The 20,589-nt window shown below is 45.0% G+C and overlaps 2 protein-coding genes across 2 annotated transcripts in view; one reads left to right on the top strand and one right to left on the bottom strand.

Annotated features, from left to right (window-relative positions):
• The window catches only part of PSD4 (pleckstrin and Sec7 domain containing 4), a 32,505-nt gene extending 28,212 nt beyond the window's left edge, over positions 1-4,293 (bottom strand). Inside the window, exon 1 of the mRNA XM_084900559.1 lies at positions 4,159-4,293. The gene's annotated coding sequence lies outside the window, so the exon portion shown is untranslated. The remainder of the gene's footprint in view (positions 1-4,158) is intronic.
• LOC311631356 (uncharacterized protein) overlaps positions 1-19,006 on the top strand; it is a 388,370-nt gene extending 369,364 nt beyond the window's left edge. Inside the window, exon 3 of the mRNA XM_084901394.1 lies at positions 18,950-19,006. Within this exon, the coding sequence (XP_084757520.1) occupies positions 18,950-18,955 (6 nt within the window). The 3' untranslated portion in view covers positions 18,956-19,006. The remainder of the gene's footprint in view (positions 1-18,949) is intronic.
• Positions 19,007-20,589: the final 1,583 nt, after the last annotated feature.

Raw genomic sequence — 20,589 nt, 5'->3', positions numbered from 1 at the left:
TGCTCAGTTCTGTTCCCTTCCCCATCCTCCTGCTCATCTGTCAACATCTCTTTATCCTCCAAGGCACACGCCCAAAATGCCATTTCTCCAAACCACCTTCCTACATGCAGCCAAGAAGAATCCACACTTACAATGATTCCACAATAATTCCAATCATGGAACTCACATGCTGGTCAGACATCTTTCTAAAAATACAGTATCAGATTTAAGAAGTAAAAAGATCATATTTGTGGCACAATGCAGTATATGTAGTTTAAAACACATGTACATATAAATCAACATCGTATTTTCTCTAAAATACACCCAGATCTAAGGATAAACATATAAATACATCACAGCAGCTGCTGCTCTCGAGGGTAGGGGAAGGTGGTGAGGGCAGCCAGTGGAACTAGAGATGAGAGATTATAACGCAATAACAAAAAAACAAGACAACAATCCAAGTTAGACCACAGGCCAAGGATATGAATAGTCCACGGAAAGAGAAAGACAAATAGCGTAAAACATATGAGAGACTCACAACACAACTCACAAGGAAACCCCTATTAAACCACAACATGATGCCATTTTTTCCCTGTAAAATTAGCAAGAACAGAAAGTTGCTAACATACCGACTGATGGAGCTGCGAAGAAACAGTCTCAGAGCTAAGCCTCGCGGGCTGGCAGCGTCGCCAAAATCTAAACACACAGGCTTTTCAACCAGTGAGTCCAAGTTTAGGAATTTCTTCTACTGAAACGGACACAGAGTGAGTAGATATGTAGGCACAAGAAGGTTCATACATGACTGTCTGTCACTGCAAACTAACAACAAAAACAGGTAAAACAACCCAGAAAAGACCAGTAGGTACACGTGGGACATCCCCTCTGAGAGATAGTCAACAAGAATGGAGGATCCTTGTATGTCCTGCCACAGAACAATTAGTATACTAAAGTTTTAAAAACTACAGACCTGAGATTATTACAATTCATGTAAAAAAAAAAAAAAAAAAAAAAAGACAAAGAGGCAGCGTGTACACACTGCATGTACTTGTTCATGAGCAGAATATCTCCCTCCAGACGTACCCTCAAGAAACGGAAGGAGAACCGGCAACAGGGCAGGAGAGGCAGGGAAGGAGGCCTTTCACTGCTACCTGAAGGGCTGTGTGATTAACATTTGTACAAATATTTTCAACACACGCAAATATTACCTTTCAAAATATTTTTAAAGAAAATGTAACCTATGCCAACATTGCCTTAAAAAGAAGGAAAGAGGTCGAGCGGGCTCATAGCCGTATTGTCTCTCTCTAACCCAAGCATGTCAAACTCAAAGGCTAACTCGGCCCAGATAAACAAGGTTGAAGTTTATGTGGGCCGCAAGGAAAAAAACAAACTTCAATTTTCATAGAAACGTAGGTTTATTTTGAAAAGCATAATATAAAAAGAAAGGAAGAACAAGAGCAATGATAAAATTAATGTTTTCTTCCTGACACTTGGCATCTCTTCTCTGCTGCTATCTTTCCTACTTCAGGGGAACTCTGTTCGCAGTGATTCCTTTTAAAACTGACCCAAGGTGAGTGTCAGTAATTCTGGATCTGACAGGAGACTTATTTCCTTTCATAACTGTAAGTAACGACTCACACGGTTACATGGGCTGGGCCACAAAAATATTCACGTGGCCCATATGCGGCCTGAGTTCGACATGCTTGCTCTAACCACCCTGCTGGTAAGACAAGCATCTCCACTATGACAAGCACCTGGTCAGCCAAACATCTCTCTCAAAGCAGGGGGCTCTAAAACTGCACCACTCGGCTGTAACCCAGACTTCCACACTCACCAGCTGTGTCAAGACGGGCAGCTGTCTTACTCTCTGGGCCTCAGTTTTCTCATCTGGGAAACAGGGGCAGTGGGAGTACACCCTGCCCAGATTCGCAGTGAGAGTGATGCGTGTCTGCACGCGAGGCGCTCAGAGGAGAGCCTGGCACACAGTGCATGCTCAATAATGGCCATTGTTACATACTCTCCTGTTTGCCTCATAAGCCAACTAATGAGATCACTTAGTTCAACAAGGAAAGGTTATTGGAATTTTCCTAGAAGGCAACAGTTCTCCACCCTACCCCCTCCCCAACCCCCACTCCCCATTTCCAGTTTCCAGAGTCTTTACTGATTTGAAAAGCTGGGTCTGCTCCCCAATTTAGCTATCCATGTGGCCTGTGATGTTTGGGTGAAAGCTGGGGGGTGGGAAAAGCAAGTGATCTGCCTCCTGCCCAGTTCCATATTCTCCATCGCCAGTGACCTCCTGTCCCAAGCCTCACCCTGGGTTTGTTTGGGAACATCTGCTTTCTTGGGCGCCTCTGGTCATCAAGCTGATCCCTCTGCACCCTGACCTTGAAGCAATGGCTCTGAGAGGCCTGCTGGCCTCTGTCCTGTTCCTCAGCACGGTCAGCATGCCAGCAGGCTCACTCACACCTCCTTCACACCTCAGGGGCCTTAGCACGTGCCGTGCGTTCTCTCTGCTGGAATGTTCTTCCCCCAGAGAATCACATGACTGTGTCTTGTCTACATTCAGGACTCCATTCAAATTTCATCCCCTAGGCACTGCCTGTCCTGACGTCTCTACTAAACACAGCCCCACCACCCTTAAGCTCTCTGCTTTTCTTCATAGGATTCATCTGAGTTGACATTAAAATTGCTGTTCTTATTTATTGCCATTTTCCCATCAGAAAATAAGCTCTGTGAGGGAAAGTGCTGTCCGGTTCACTGCTGCATCCTTAACACCTGGAACAGTGCGTAGAACATACGGGCCTTCAGGAGTGCTTGTTGAATGAATGGACAAATGAATGAGGCGACACAGAGCATGTTTTCTGGGGAAGCTTCAATCTCAGACTAAACCTCCCAACAAGAAATGCACTCTCAGGGCTCAGAGAGGGACAGCTCACCACTCATCTACCCTCCACTGCTCACTGGCCCGTTACGAAGCCCCTAAGTCCTGCTCACAGGAACCAGGACATCCCACCCTGTGCCCAGAGCTTTGGGCCTGAAACGGTGCCATTTTCCCTCCTCGCTCAGGTCTGCCTGCTGCCTTTTCCAGCTGAGAGCCAAGTTCTCTGTCCACCACCACCCTGTTTTGTTTTTACAGCACTTATCACTCTGAAATCATGGTCAGCTGCATTTTTGCAGTCAATATTTGTTGAATGAATGAATGAATAGCTCTTCTTCATACCCTCCACACAGAAGAAATGCCATGTCTTGAAGAAAAGAATGAATCACACCTCCACTGCCTACACTTGATCTTGGTGTTTCTTATGTTGAGGTGCTAACAGGCACCCAATCAGTTGCTAATGATATTCAATCAGCTATGGAACTGGGGAAGAGCCAGCTAATGAGGTTCAAGGGCAGCTGACACTAGCCTCTTGACCTAGACATTCGGGTCCTGGCACAGGGGTCTGCGTGAGTTCACTGACTAGAACAGCAAAATCCATTGTGCACCTGGAGAAACAGCAGGGAACTCAAGTCGCTGCCACGTGGTCCTCCTGCAAGGACCAGCTAGACTCAGCTCTAGGGCCAGGAAGGGCCCCTGGAGGGGATGTGAGTTTATCAGCAAAGCAGATGCTGTTTACTTTCCCAGGAATCTCTCCAGTGTCTCTGGCCAGATGCACCCAGAAGGGCTAATGGAGAGTTTGCTTATCCTCCACCCAGCACTCTCCTGGGGGCTGCCTGCAGGGACAGGGGCCTCAGAGGGGAGGGCTGGCCTGGCCATGGGCGCCAGGGGCCTGGGAGGCACTGGACAGCAGGATAGAGGCAATAGAGGAAACGGAGATGGAGGAAAGCCCTCAGGGTCTCCTAGTTCTAACAGCAGCCCAGGGTGGCTGTTGCTCAGCCTGATCTACCAGGCCCAGCTGGAGGAGCCGGTGGCCCCACCCAGGCCCGCAGGCTTTCCCAGTGGCGCTCTGCCCTGTCCCCTTGCTGTCCCTGTCTCAGCCACTCGACCAGGTTAGATTCTGAAGGTGCCCATTCGCTTTCCACACTCCTGCAGCTTCTTCCGGCTGCTCCTGCTCCGGCCCCAGGCCCTCCCTCAGTGTCCTGCCCAGCCCAACAGATGCCCCCGCCTGGCGCTCTGCACAGCGCACGCAGTCCCCATCGGGGGGCAGCGGGACCTCCAGCCTGCCTCCCCAAGGCCCTTACCCATCTCCCGCCGGGCTCCTGCTCCGCCCGCCCGCCGGCCCGGGCGTCCCATGGCCAGGTGCCCAGGTGCCCAGGTACGGAGGCCTCGTGGGCTGGGCGGTCCAGCTCCAAGGGTGCACTCGAGGGAGGGACTGGTTCCTGGGCGCAGCGGCGGGGGCGGCCGGGGGCGGGGAGGGGAGAGGAGAGGAAGGCAGGACTTGAGAGAGGGCGGGGCGCGGGGCGGGGAGGGCAGCCAGGGGCGTAGCCGTCGGACTGGTCTGACCGCAGCGGCGCGAGGTGGCTTGGGCTGGGCTGGTCCTGGCAGGCTCCCATCCCCGCCCTGCGCTCTCCCCAACACCTCCCGCGCCCCACCAGGCGCCCCCCAAAGCGCGCAGTCGGACAGTCCGTACTCAGAGGGCTTGCTCTGACACCTGAAGCTCTGCTGCTCTACCTTTGTTAGATGGGGGCCCTGGTGCCAGGTCAGAAACCCTATTACTAATTAGCAATTCATTTGTTCACTCTACAAGCATTGATTGTGCACCTATTGTATTTTATGCACGTGATGCCCTGCCGGGACATTGTGGAGTAGGATGAGTCATACTCCAAAAGATTGCCTCCTGGCAGGGAGGTGAGCAGCAGCTGGATGCCAAGGGTGAAGGGTTCCCTGAGGGGAAACCCTGGGAAGGAGGGAGCCATAGGCGGAAGGGAGCCCTCCATCCGCACCCACACTGACCTCAGATCCTCACCTCCCTCCTGGTGAACACACAACCAATGAGAGTCTAAACAACCCAAAGGAAAACAGTAGCTGAGCAGGCATTTGAGCAGTGAATTGCCTGCTGCTGGGGAGATTGGGATTCAAATCCTGCCTTTTTAGAGGAGCTTGGTAAACTCTTTGGGTTGTCCGCTGAAACTTCAGAATGGCCACACTTAAAGAGTGAAGGCTACATCTCAGCATTAAGCGCTGTCCCTAGACTTAAGGACAAAACCCCAAGAAGTCTATCCCAAACCTAAAACGATACCTCTGCAAAGCCAAGGTCAGGCTCCCAGTCATTTAACTTTCGGCTGGAGCACACTGACACTCCCCAGAGGAAAATAACAGAACCCAACAGATCTACAGTGTATTTATTCACTATGTCCACTATAAGGCCAAACCCAAACATTAGGACAAAAGATGCTCCTATCACCCCATAACTCAGGAACTTAGAAGGGTTTTTAGGAGCTCTGTGTCAGGACCGGGAGCAAATACCAAATATATATTTCTAATATCATAATATCACACCTATAGACAAGATATTGGAATCAGAGGATAAAGAACTAAAATGAAAGGTAAGGCCGAAATCGGTTTGACTCAGTGGATAGAGCGTTGGTCTGCGGACTGAAGGGTCCCAGGTTCGATTCCAGTCAAGGGCATGTACGTTGGTTGCAGGCACATCCCCAGTGGGAAGCGTGCAGGAGGCAGCTGGTCGATGTTTCTACCTCTTTATTCCTCTCTCTTCCTCTCTGTAAAAAATCAATAAAATATATATTTTTTAAAATGAAAGGTATGATAGAGATGTTAAAAAACCTACAGCAAAAGATGAACATAATGGGGTGAAAAGATGAACATAATGGAGTGAAGAGATAGGGAATGTCAGCAGAAATATGATCACCATTATTTTAAAAATAAACAAACAAGTGGAATATAGATAAACTTGCTCCAGGGAGGCAAATATCTGTCTTCATTTTTTACATATTTTTAAATATTTATTGTTGAAAGTATTGCATATGCCCCCCCACCCCCCCCCAGTGACCTCTTCTAGCCCTCACCTGTCTCTCCTTCCTCCCTGCCCCCCAATCCTGTTATGAAGAGATACCTCGATCTTTTCCTGCCAGATAGGAGATGGATGAATTTCTTAAATTTTCCTATGTAAGATCAGGGCCTCTCAATATTGGGGTTCCAATATTGTAACATGGCTCACTATCTGTGCAGGTAACATCTGGCCCCAGTCATATTACCCTGAGGGGATTGGAGTCAGGAACCTATATGCAGGTTACTCTGCTTTGCCATTAGTCATAAACTATCTCATCTTCTGCCAGTAACTAAAAACTGTGACATGCCAACTCGCTGACTTACTAGCAGAGGAAAATCAAATCTCAGGTCCTTTCACGGTTCCTGACTTAACAGAGATAAAGAGAAAACTCTTATAAGAAAACAGGAGAGAAAGTGCACACTTCATACAGGGACCCAGTGATAAGAATGATAACTTCTCAGGCCAGAGGACAATGCAACATCTACATGAAGTGCTGACAGGAAAAAAAAGCTATCAATTTATAGTTCTGTATCCAGTTTTAAACATATTTTAAATGAAAAGCCAAGTGTGGCCGAAACCGGTTTGGCTCAGTGGATAGAGTGTCAGCCTGCTGACTGAAAGGTCCCAGGTTTGATTCCGGTCAAAGGCATGTACCTTGGTTGTGGGCATATCCCCAGTAGGGGGTGTGCAAGAGGCAGCTGATCGATGATTCTCTCTCGTCGATGTTTCTAACTCTCTATCCCTCTCTCTTCCTCTCTGTAAAAAAAAAAAAAAAAATCAATAAAATACATTAAGAAAAAAAGAAAAGCCAAGTGTGAACATTTTCAAATAAATAAAACCCGAGTTTTGCCACCAGCAGACCCAGATTACAAGAAAGGTTAAGAAATGTCTCAGGTTAAGGGAAAATACAAGATAAAAATTAGAAGCTACAGAAAGGAAAAAAGAAAACTGGAAATAATAACTATAGGGGTTGATATAAAAGACTGTCTTGAATCACCTTACACCTGTCAGAATGGCTACCATCAGCAAATCAACAAATGACAATTGCTGGCGAGGATGTGGAGAAAAGGGAATGCTAGCGCATTGCTGGTAGGAATGCAGAGTGGTATAGCCACTGTGGACAACAGTAAGAAGTTTCCTCAAAAAATTAAATATGGAACTGCCATTTGACCCAGTAATCCCACTTCTAGGAATATATACTAAGAAATCCAGAGCACCAATCAAAAAGAATGCATGCATCCCCATGTTCATAGCTGTGTTATTTACAATAGCTAAGATCTGGAAACAACAATTAGGAAATATTTCAATCTGATAGCTAAACAAATCAATGTAACAGAATAAGTGTCCAAATGTAGATTCACACATCTATGGCCAATTGATAAAGGTGTCAAGGTAATTCAGTGGAGAAAGGGAAGTTTTACCATGAATGGTTCTGAAACATCTAGAAAGTTATATGGTAAAAAAAAAAAAAAAAAAAAAAATGAATCTGGGACTTTTATCTAGGTATATAAAGAAATGTTTCAATGCAATAACAAAAGACAACCCAAGTAAAAATGGGCAAAGGATCTTAATAGATATTTCTCCAAACAAGAGACACAAATGACCAATAAACATATGAAAAGATACTCAACATCATTAGCCATCAGAGAAATGCCTTATCCTGGCCATAATAAAAAAGCTAATAGCAAGTGTTGGGAAGAATATGGAGAAATTGAAACCCTCATACATTGCCAGCGGGATTATAAAATTATCTAGAAGCTTTGTAATACAGATTGGCAATTTCTCAAGGGTTGAGCATAAAAGTATATGACCCAGCAATCCACTTTTTTATGTGTACCTAAGAGAAATAAAAATAGATATCCAGCCCTAGCCAGTTTGGCTCAGTGAATAGAGCATTGGACTAAGGGTCCCAGGTTTGATTCCAATCAAGGGCATGTACCTTGGTTGTGGGCACATACCCAGTAGGGAATTTGCAGGAGGCACCTAATCAATGTTTCTCTCTCATCAATGTTTCTAACTCTCTATTCCTCTCTGTAAATAATCAATAAAATATATTTTTAAAAAATACATATCCACATAAAATTTGTACATGAATTTTCATAGCTTTATTCATAATAGCCCAAAATGGATACAACCCAAATGTTCATTTCCTGGTGAATGAATAAACATGTGGCACATCTATACAATGGAATGTTATTCCACCATACCAAGATGGTATTACAATATGGATTAACTGCAAAAACATTATGCTAAGTAAAAGAACTCAGTCTCAAAAGATCACATATTGTATGCATCCATTTTATTTAAAACTAGAGGCTGGATGCACAAAATTTGTGCACAAGTGTGGGCCCTAGGCCTGGCAGGTGACCGAAGCACAAGTATCTGGTGTGGAAGGGCAGGTTCCAGCTGACCTCTGGGCCTTGGGCAGCACCTAGGCCCCCAGGCACACCCATCTGCCTGAGTCATGATGCCCAAGTCCCCATGTGGAGATGCAGAGATGTGGTGAGCGTAGCCAGATGCCACAGGCCAGGGAGCAATGTGGGCCTCCGGGGCACCCAGCAGTGCCACACTGAAGCCAGGTGGGCAGCGCGCTCTCTCCCTGCTGGCCTTGTAGACAGGCTCCTGTGTGAACCCATGGGGAGCCTGACCAGCCCCTTCAGTTCTGGCTGGTGTGGCCCAGCTCACCTGGAAGCCCATTGGGGCTGGCAGCACTCCACTACTGCCCGCTGTCAGCACCTGGTCACTGATGCCCACCATGTTCTGTGCCACACCTGGTGATCAGCACACATTATAGCGAGTGATCAAACTCCTGGTCAAATGGATAATTTGCATATTAGACTTTTATATTATAGGCTTTCTGGAATAGGCAAATCTATAGAGACTGAAAGTAGATAAATGGTTGCCTAGGGCTGGGGCAAAGGGGAAACAGAGAGTGATGGCTAAAAGATATGGGGTTTCTTTTTTGGGTGATAAAAATGATGAAACTGATTGTGGTTAGCATTGCACAACTCTATGAATGTGCTTGTGTTGGTCAGTGTTCTCCAGAGGATTAAAACCAAGAGGATATATGGAGAAATATACAAAAGGAGATTTATTATAGGCACGGGTTCACGATATACCGTCTTCATGCTAGAGAACCAGAAGGGCTGGTGGTGTAAGTCCCAGACTGAGTCCAAAGGCCTGAGAACCAGAGAAGCTGATGGCCAACAGCAGGAGAATGTTTCATGGCTTTTGATGACTCCAGCAAAGAAGCAAATGTACCCTTCTTCCCCCTTTAGTTCCATTCCAGCCTCTGTGGATTGGATGATGCCCACTGCATTGGGGGAGGGAGTTTGCTTTATTCAGTCACTGACTCAAGTGTAAGCTCTTCCAGAAACACCCTCATAGACACACCCAGAATAGTGTTTGCCCAGTTGAGTAACACTTGAAATTAACCATCACAATCCTAAAGTCATGGGCTGACTTTAAATGGGTGATCTCTGTGGCATGAGACTAATCTTACTTAATAAAGAGGGAATATGCAAATTGACCATCACAATGATGGCGGTGTCCACAGCAGAGGTGGGGTTTTCATAACACAAGATGGCTGCACCCAAGCAGAGGCTGAGTTTCTGTAATGAGACTTAACAAGCAATCAGCAGGGACTTTAGGCTGAGCCCCGCACCAGGTGGGACTTGACAGGGGCCCTGAGGCTGCTACCCCCTCCACCTGGCAGGGGTACTTGATGGGGGAACTGAGGCTGCTCCCCCCACCCGGCAGGGCTTGATGGCAGCCTGAGGCTGTGCCCCCTGCCCCTCACCAGACCAGCGGCCCTGAGGCTGCACCACCCCCCCCCACCCAGTGGGGTTTGACAGGGACCTAAGGCTGTGCCCCCTGCCTGGCACCGGGCCAGGGGACCTGAAGCTGTGCCCATCCCCCCCATGGGCGGGGCATGATGGGGGTGGGGCTGACTGGGTCTGGGTCTTGTGCAATTTTGAAGAGCGTGCAAGTAGGCGGGGACTTGACTCTGAGTCCCACAGCACACCCAGACTCTGACAGGAAGAAGATTTTCATATACATTTTACTAATTTTCTTTCATCTCTGACACTTCTATTATAGAGAAAGAGCAAATAATAATATTAAAATATTTCCTCTAATTAATTCCCTTTTTATGTGCACAAATTTCATTCACCAAGCCACTAGTATCTCAATAAAGCTGTTACAAAAGAAAATAAGCCTTCTGTCACATTTAAAAATTGACCTAAATATAAATGAAAACTATAAAATACCTAGGAGAAAACAGAACGAATTCTTTTTTTTTTTTTATTATATTTTATTGATTTTCCACAGAGAGGAAGGGAGAGGTATAGAGAGGTAGAAATGTCAATGAGAGAGAAGAAACATTGACCAGCTGTCTCCTGCACACCCTCTACTGGGGGTATGCCCGCAACCAAGATACCTGGGACTTTTCAGTCCGCAGACCGACACTCTATCCACTGAGCCAAACCGGTTTCGGCCAGAACAAATTCTTTACAGCTTTGAGGAGGCAAAGATTTCATACAACTTGATAAAAACAACTGATAAACTGGGTTTTATTTAAAACTTTTAATTATGTCCATCAAAATATCCCATTGGGAAATGAATAGGAGAAAATAGTCACAACACACATATCTGATAGAAGAGCTGTATGCAACCACTAGAAATCAAAATAAAAGAACAAATCATTCAGTTAAAATAATGGCCCCAAGATCTGAACAGACCTTTTACAAAAACGTATAAACAAATGGCCGGTAAGCATATGACCGATGCTCAATGTCACCAGTGTGAAATAAAATAGCAGTGTGACACCACAGGAAGGCTAAAATTCAAACACCGCAGAGACCCAACATTGACAAGGAAATGAACAACCGTAACTCTCACACTTTGCTGATGTAAAGCTGTGTGACCACTTGGGAAAGTAATTTGGCATTTTCCTATAACGTTAACCATTCATCTACCATTTAGCTCAGACATCCTTTTCCTTGCTATTGACTTGGGAGAATTGGAAAGAAATGTCCCTGAGCAGGCCTGCCCTAGGGATATGTATTCAGAGCTGCTTTATTTATCACTTTATTTATTTATTTCCAGTATAAAAACTGGAAAGAACCCGCACGTCCACTGATACGGTTATGATGCATTCAGAAACGGGAACACTGCTCAACAAGAGACAGAAGCAATCTGACTTCCCACAACATGCATGACTTCCACCAACGTGATAGTGAGAGGAAGAAGCCAAATGAAAGGAGCATGTGCTCAATGAATCCTCCTACAGGAAGTTGTAGAGCAGGCCCAGCCAAGCTGTGGGGATGAAAATCAGAGCAGTGGTTACCTAGAGGGGTTTGGGGGCTTGATTAGAAAGAGACATAACAGATTTTCGGGAGTTATGGAAACATTCCAAATTTTTGGTGTAGAAGCTACACAAATATCTGCATTTGCCAAAACTCATGGACTGAATATTTAAGTCATAAATGGTATTCTTTGTGAATTACACTGAGTGGTCAGATTATTACGATCTCTGAGTGAATATATATATATATATATATATATATATATATATATACACACACACACACATATAGCCTATATAGCCTGGTGCATGAATTCAGTATGGGTGGGGTCTGACCAGCCTGGCCAGGGGAAAGGGACATGGGTGGTGGCCAGCCTGCCAAACTCCTAGTCGAGGGGACAATTTGCATATTAGCCTTTTATTATATAGGATATACACTGAGTGGACAGATTATTATGCGTTCAGAGATCATAATAATCTGGCCACTCAGTGTATACCTCTGTTGAAAGTGCTGATCAAATCCTTTCATCTTTTAGCTTTAAAATCCTTTAAAGGCTTTTGATGGTTTAGAACCTAACTCCTTCTGATACTGATGAGGCCATTCGTGATTTGATGGTGATAACTTGATGGTGATAACTAAATGAGTTTATGTTAAAAGAAATAAAAAAAGAACTATCGCCTGATTTTAATGCTGCAGGCTGCATGTGAAACCATAAGTATAATTTTATTCTCTTGCTCCTGAGTTAACTGGGGAAAGAGGGTTGAGAAGTGTGATGGGGATGGAGGAGGTAAAACAGCTCCTCAGCCTAGATGGCTAGGAAGGGCCTGGGAAACTTCCCTCTCACAGAGACAGCTGGGAGGACAAGGCCCAGCTCCAAGGCTAGAAGTCAGAGTCTGGACTAACCCTCGTAAACTTGTGTGGATGGTCGAGTGAGAAATTCAAAACAGCAAGCTCTACTGTGAGGAAAGGCACCTGAAGCTGGCGGGTCCCTAGTTCTGGGCATAGAATGGGGACTTCTAATTATGCATTTGCAAATCAAAAGCCATCATCCCAATTTGTAGGCTTCAGAGAGTAGTTCTCTGGGCAGTTTGGACAGTGTGGACAGGAGGCGAGAGGCCAGATCTCCACACACAGTTTCTTCTCTAAATCTGGGTCTGGGGGCAGCATTGGAGTGCTATTTGGGGATACTGGTGCCACCTAGTGGTACAGAGCTGGAGAGATATTTTCCCCTTTCTTGGAACCCACTTGGGCACCTTGAGAACTGGTGGGTCTGGATTATCTGGAGAGACCACCCTTGATACAGATACTGATCAATAAGGAAAGGAGGTAAGTGGTGGAAGGTCTGGGGTGAAGGTTCTGACAAACATGAGTGGGCCTGTCACCGGGTCACCCCAAATACCAGGTAGGGATGTCATCATGTCAGGACCAGGAGGCTCGTTCAGATGGTATGATTGACTTTGCTTCGCAGGAGAAGACAGCGGGGGTAACATTGCTGAGACAGTTTTGTAGAGTGCTTGTGTACAGAGCATGTTCATGTGTTAGCTGTCAAAACAACCCACAAGTATGATGATCTTGATTTTCCAAATGAGCTTTAGGAAGTTTGAGCAGCTCATTCAAAAATTATCCAACTACTAATGGTGGAGCTGGCCCTTATTTCTGGCCCTTTTTAAAAAATATATATATTTTATTGATTTTTCACAGAGAGGGACAGAGAGCTAGAAATATCGATGAGAGAGAATCATCGATCAGCTGCCTCTTGCACACCCCCTACTGGGAATGTGCCCGCAACCAAGGTACATGCCCTTGACTGGAATCGAACCCGGGACCCTTCAGTCTGCAGGCCCACACTCTATCCACTGAACCAAACTGGTTTCGGCTATTTTTGGCCTTTTTTTTTTTTTTTTTTTACTTCAAATCAGAGGTTTGGTTTTTTGTTGTTGTTGTTGTTGTTTATCCTCATCTGAGGATATTTTTCCCGTTGATTTTAGAGAGAGTGGAAAAGAGGGTGGAAACAAGCAAGAGAGAGAGAGAAAGGAAAGAAACATCACTGCGAGAGAGACACATCTATTGGTCGCCTCCCGCATGTGCCCAACTGGGGACAGGGATTGAACATGCAATCCAGGTACCTGCCTTTGGCTGGGAGTCAAACCCAAGACCCTTTGGTGGGTGGGTGAATGCTCTAACCACTGAACAACACTGGTCAGGGCCAGAGACTTGTTTTTTGTTTTGTTTTTTTATACCATCCCCTCTACCTGAAGCTGGCCCATCTGGATAGCAGCTGTCTCTGCTGTTGATTCCTGTCATCTCTGCTTCGGGCAGCACACACCTCTGACGGGGGTAAAAATGTACTTTTTCCAGGGGGTTTGGTCTGATTTCCAGGGGGAGCCCAAGAATGTGATGTTAAGGACAACCGTGACCTTGAGAACTCTTCCCTCCAGAAGCTCACAGGATTGCATTTGCAGAGGTGGGCCTGGACCTGCCCAGTGGGGGAAGTCGGAGAGGGGAGCTCCTTTCTGGAGACACACAGAAATGTGGGCTTCAGGGCCTGGCGGCTGGAGAGCAGCGGCTGGTCTTCAGGGAAACAGAGGGGCTGAGAACGAGGCACTAGGCCAGGCCTTGGGACCCAGCCTGTGGGTGGCAAGACCGTCAATGTTTAGGGCAGTGGAGTCTCCAACTCCGTTCCAGTTGGAGCTCGCGGTGTTTTTGCCATGACCGGCCTTTCCTTTCCTTTTCGCTGTCCTCCACACCCCGCCTACGACATGTGTGTGGCTTTTAGGACAAGGAGACAGAAACTCTCCCTTAGTTCCCTTGGGCTCCCATGTTCACCCCTGGAGAAGAAATCATCGTTTTCCCAATTCAACCCACAACACACAAAGAACACCAAAAACAAACAAACAAACAGAAACAGAAACTAGCTATGCGAAAACACTACCAAGCACGCTGTGAATTTGAACCGGTTCCACTCCTGGCTGAGCTGCTCAGGGGCTCTCTGTGTATTGTCTTCACTGCTGGACCTGACACAGAGCGGTGCCCCATGAGGAAGGCTGCTGAGTTAGCGACGGGCACTGAGGTGGGGAGCGTTCCGGCCATCATAGACGTCAATAAGCAAACAAGCAGATACATAACATATCAGAGGCAGTATTGCGAGGGATAAAAATAAAGCAAGATACAGAGACAGCGAGTAAAGGAGGTGCGGGTGGCTTTGGGGTAGATGCTATCTTAGATGATGTGGTCAGAAATACATTCTTAATGAGGCCCCGTATGTGCAGCAACTCCGTGAAGGGAGGAAGTGAGTCCCCTGGGTCTCCAGAGGTGGAGAATTCTAAGCAGGGGTGGTGGGGGGAAGAGAATGGAAAATGTACATGAAGGTAACATACTTCAGAATGTGCAGGAATGAGTTTTAATCAGGTTCCTGAAAGTGTCCAGCTGCTCTGGAGGCTTAGTTCCTACCGTAATGGTTAAAAAATGAAGCCCTGGGAAGGCCTCTCTGTGTCATGCAAACCAGGGTCTGGGCCAGGGCACTGGTGGAGGTTTCCCGCTGGGTCACTAAGGGCTGGGATGGGACCATCTCAGCGTCTCCACAGGAAGGAATCCTAAGAGCCTGAGTTTGAAGGTTGAGTAGGGGAAGGTGGTGCCGAGGAGAGCAAGCACACTGTAGTGGGGCGGGCACAGTGATGGTTCAGGCTTCAGTGTCCTTGATCCACGCACAGACTATAACCCCCACCATCAACCCCAGGCCTAGCGGATTTGCTCCTGCTGACTCGGCCCTGTTCCTGTCTCCAGACACAGGTCAGCAGGCACAGAAATGTTCACGACTAACCAGGAACACTGCCAAGCAGAAAGAGAAGGCGCCAGGGTGACCCCCTCACAGCTCAGGAAGGGGTGCCTGACATTGGACATGGATAGTCCTGTCCCCTGACAGGGAGACCCTCAGAGGGGAGGTGAAATAATAAGGGACTGCAGCTTGAGGTCACCGCCATCTTCTGCTCCGAATCCATGGGACAGGCCAGGCATAGCTGTTCCCTTAGATCCAGTCCTCACTGCATTGAGTATCTTGGCCTTTTTGTTTGACTTTTTTTTTTTCTTTAATCTTTATTGTTGAAAGTTTTACATAAATCCCCCTTTCCCCCATTGACTTCTTCCAGCCCGCCCCACCCCCAACCCCAGGACCTCTCCATCCCATTGTCTGCGTCATATCACATGATCTAACTCATATGTGGAATCTAATGAACAAAATAAACTGACAAACAAAATAGATCGAGAGACATAGAAGCGTGGAACAGACTGTCGAACCTCAGAGGGAAGGCAGAGGTGGGTGGGTGGGTGTGAAAAGATCAACCAATGAACCTGTTTGTCTTTTGTGAGCTCCATCCACCAACAGCCAGCAGGACAAAGGGCGTGTTTCCCTGTGCAGGTGTGGTCCCAGGTTCCTGTGCTGAGTTTGGGAGAGGTGGGCATGTATTCTCCCAGGTGTGTGTGTGTGTGTGTGTGTGTGTGTGTGTGTGTGTGTGGTAATTCCATATTTCAACCGTCCAGGCAGGAGATTCCATGGAGAGGAGACGAACGGCCTGCAAGTGGGTTATCATTAGGAAAATGCTGACCCCTGGTGGACATTCTTTTTAAATTTTGTATTTGGATTATGGTTTGCATTCAACACTTTTTGGAATTAGTTTGAGGTGTACAATACAGCAGGTAGACAATCGTGTAGGTTACAAAATGTTTCCTCAGATATTTCAAGTGCCCACCTGGCACCATACATAGCTATTACAACATTGTTAACTGTATTCCCTATGCTTTAATTTACAATCCCAATTAATACTTCTTAATCTTATCACCATATTTTGTTTTTGTTTTTAATCCTGTTTCCCCAAGCTCCTCCCCTCTGGCCCTATCAGTTTGTTCTCTATACGTCTGTTTCTATTTTGTTGTTCCATTTATTTTGTTCTTTGTATTCCACATATAAGTGAAATAATATTGTATTTGTCTTTCTCTGGCTTATTTCACTTAGCCATTCATGTTGCTACATATGGTAAGATTTCATTCTTTTTTATGATAAATAATATTCCATTGTATATATGTACCACATCTTCTTTATCCACTCCTTTATTGATGGGCACTTGCGTTGCTTCATATCTTAGCTCAGTTGGATTCCCAGTCAGGGCACATGCCTGAGTTGTGGGTTTGATTCCCTGTGGGGGAATGCTAGAAAAGCCAATTGGTATTTTGCTCTCTTATTGATGTTTCTTTTTCCCTTCTTCTCTCCATCTTGGCTATTGTAAATAAGATTAAAAGAACACGAAAAATATATATATTATATATTTTTAAAATTATTGTTTTAGTTTTTGTTTTTTTGGTTTTTTTTGTGTATGTGTGTGTGTGTGTGTGTGTGTGTGTGTGTGTTTCAGATATACACCCAGAAGTAGAAATTTCTGTGGTAGTTCTATTTTTAATTTTTTAAGGAATCTCCACACTTTATTCCATAGTGGCCATACCAGTCACCATTCCCACCAACAATGCACCAGGATTCCCTTTACTCCATCTTCTCACCAACACTTATTGTGTGTTGATTTATTAGTGATAGTTTTTCTGACAGGTGTGAGGTGGTATTTCATTGTGATTTTGATTTGCATTTCTCTTATGATTAGTGAGCATTTCTTTAGTGAGCTTCTTTTCATATGTCCATTGGCAAGCTGTGTGTCCTCTTTGGAGAAGTGTCTCTTCAGGTCTTCTGCCAACTTTTTAATTGATTGTTTGTTTCTCTGGTGCTGATTTTTCAGATTTCTTTATCAATTTTAAATATTAATCCCCTATCAAATGTATCATAGGTGAATATGTTCTCCTTTTAGTAGACTGTCTTTTCCTTTTGTTGATGGTTTTCCTTGCTGTGCAAAAACTTTTTCCTTTGATGTAGTCCATTAGTTTATTTTTTTTTATTTTGTTTCCCTTGACTGAGGAGATACGTTAGGAAAAAAAATATATTGCTATGAGAAATGTCTGAGATTTTAATGACTATATTTTCTCCTAGAAGTTTTATGGTTTCAATTCTTATATTTAAATCTTTAATCCATTTTGAGTTTATTCTTGCAGAAGGTGTAAGAAGGTGGTCTAGTTTCATTTCTTTGCATGTATCTGTTCAATTTTCCCTACACCATTTCTTGATTGGCTATCTTAACCCCATTGTATGTTCTTGCCTCCTTTGTCATAGCTTAATTGTCCATATAGGTATGAGTTTACTTCTTAGCTTTCTATTCTTTTTAAAAATATATATTTGTATTGATATCAGATAGGAAGGGAGAGGAAGAGAGAGATAGAAGCAATGATGAAAGAGAATCATTAATAGGCTATCTCCTTTATGCCCCCTACTGGGGATTGAGCCTGCAACCCCAGACATATGCCCTTGACTGGAATCAAACCTGGGACCCTTCAGTCCACAGGCCGATGCTCTATCCACTGAGCAAACCAGCTAAGACTGGATTTTCTATTCTGTTCTATTCTGTACTATTGACCTATGTATCTGTTTTTATGCCAGTATCAGTTTTTATTGCTGTAGCCTTATAGTATAGTTTATTATCATGTAGTGTGATATCTCCTGCTTTGTTCTTTTTAAAGATTGTTGTCGCTATTAGGGTCTTTGGTATTTCCATATAAATTTTTGGACTATTTGTCATGTTCTATGAAAAATGTCATTGGTATTTTGATAGGAATTGTGTTGAATCTATAGATTGCTTTGGATAATATGGACATTTGTTCATGCTTTCTAACTACCGTGTTTCCCCGAAAGTAAAACATCCTCAGAAAATAAGACCTACTTACAGGTTTCCTTCTGAGTGAAATATAAGACACCCCCCTGAAAATAAGGCCCCCCCTAGGCTCTGTCTCAGAATGAAAATTAAGCCGAAGCCGGTTTGGCTCAGTGGTAGAGCGTCGGTCTGCGGACTGAAAGGTCCCGGGTTCGATTCCGGTCAAGGGCATGTACATTGGTTACGGGCACATCCCTGGTAGGGGGTGTGCAGGAGGCAGCTGGTCCATATTTCTCTCTCATCGATGTTTCTGGCTCTCTATCCCTCTCCCTTCCTCTCTGTTAAAAATCAATAAAATATATATTTAAAAAAAAGAATGAAAATTAATTTACCGTAAACTGGTTGCTAGGGCCGCCCCGACTGGCTTCTAGCAACCAGTGACGTTACAAGGAGTCCTGACGTCACTGCTGTGTGGAGGAGGAGCGGAGGTCGGAGTGAGCGGTGAGCGCAGGGTGGGAGAGAGGAGGAGACTTTCGAAGATGCGTGTAGAAGAACAGGAGGATTAGAGCAGATGGGACTCGGCAAAGGTGGTGAGTGCTGGTCTGTCTCTGGTGACACTACCTAATGCTTGCGGCTGCCCTCATGATGACTGAAGGTTCTCAGTCAGTGGCAGACCCTGCTCCAGTCCAGATCCAGGCCCCATCAAGCCCAGTGACAGTCCCCAGGCAGGCCCCAGGGGGTAAATGTCTGATAAAGGGGTAGGGGGGATGTCTGGTGAAGGTGTTCAGTGGCACAGGGGTGGGGGAGGGGGGCCACTTAAAATGACACAGGAGGATCAGAGGGGGTTACTAAAATGGTAATCCCCTCTCTGATTCTCCTGTGCCATTTTGATTCCCCTCTCTGATCCTCCTTGTGTCATTTTAAGTGATCCCCCTCCCCCCACCTTGATACCCCAATTCCTTTTTTTTACCCCTAGAAATGAGCGCAAAAAGAAAAAGCTACTCTGTGGAGTACAAGAAAGGAATTGTGGAAGACTTTGGGGGCCAAAATCTTACTGCTTTCTGCAAAGAGAAGATGTTGAGTATCCGATTGGTCCAAAAATGGCGAGCAGAGTATGGTAACCTCATTGAACAAGTGGACAAGGGAAATGCTAAAAAGCACAAGTGTGGATCAGGTCGGCAACCATTATTTTCCAAGCTGGAAGACCTGATTTGTGAATGGGTTGTTGACAGGAGAGCAAAGGCTTTGGTTGTGAATAGGGCTCAGATTCAAGAATTTGCCCCTGCAATGGCACCACAGTTTGACATAGCTCCCGAACACTTCAAAGCATCACAACACTGGCTGGATAATTTCCTTCAGCGAAGTGAACTGTCTTTAAGAAGATTTACAACATTGTTTAGGTTGGAAGATATTCAAGCTATTAAGCAAGCACTTGCATTCAAGTCCTTTATTGATAATGCTGACTTCTCTAAATACAATCTTTCCAACATGATTGCTATGGATGAAACTGCAGTGTTTATGGGCCAATCATCTCAAACAACAATTGAACAGCGGGATGTCTCCTTAGTGAACATTCCCTCCACTGCTTACAAAAGTGCACATGATTCCTGTATTTTGGCAATTCGTCTGGATGGCACTAAAATCCCACCTTTAGTAATTTCTAAGGGCAAGAAGGAAAAGATTGAATGTGTTTTGGGCATTTTTATTCTTGAAACGGAAAAAGCCTGGGCCACACAAGCAGTTATAAGGAAGTGGGTCGATTTAATGCTGCTGCTTGTTATGCGAGGGAGTCAAAGAGGTCTGCTAGTCTGGGATGCAGCCAGCACTTACTGCACTAAAGACATGAAGACATTTCTTCACGAAAGAAAAATAGATCAGATAATGATTCCCGCAGGAATGATGGCCTATCTCCAGACTCTTGATATTGCAATAAACAAGCCATTCAAAGACAATTTGCGCATGGAAATTAGTGACTACATTGAAAATAGAATAGAGAGAAATCAGCATGGAAACTTTGTGAAACCTAAACTGCAAGAAGTTGTGACTTGGGTGAAGAATTTATGGGAGAAAATCACTGACAGTTGCATTGCAAATGCACTGTGAGCAGGCTACCTTGACAAGAAGTACTCATTTAAAGACAGTGCTATTGCTAAACATGAGAGATTTGGTCCACTGATTCTGAAAGAAATGGAGTCACAAGAAATTCACCAGGAAATTCAGGAATTGGATTGTTATGATGATGTTCCAGAAGATGATGACATGATTGTCATTGTCTAGATGAGTAAATTCTTGATACTGTAGGATTCACAGTTTGTCTGGTTTGTGTTGACAACTACCGTACTACTGTACCGTATACGGGTAATAAATTTCCTTTATTTTCATTTAACAATAAATGTGTACTGTATTCTTCTTCATGAAAAAATAAGACATCCCCTGAAAATAGCACATCTTTGGGAGCAAAAATTAATATAAGACACTGTCTTATTTTGGGGGAAACAGGGTATAAGCACAATAATGCTTCCAATTATTAGTATCTTCTTTGGTTTCTTTCTTCAATGGGTTATAATTTTTTGAGTACAGGTCTTTTACCTCCTTGGTTAAATTTACTTCTAAGGG

This window comes from Pipistrellus hanaki (genome assembly GCF_964339955.1).
Source record: "Pipistrellus hanaki genome assembly, chromosome: 12".
Lineage (NCBI taxonomy): Eukaryota > Metazoa > Chordata > Mammalia > Chiroptera > Vespertilionidae > Pipistrellus > Pipistrellus hanaki.
The sequence above is the reverse complement of the archived record's forward strand: the minus strand, read 5'-3'. Positions and strand labels throughout refer to the sequence as shown.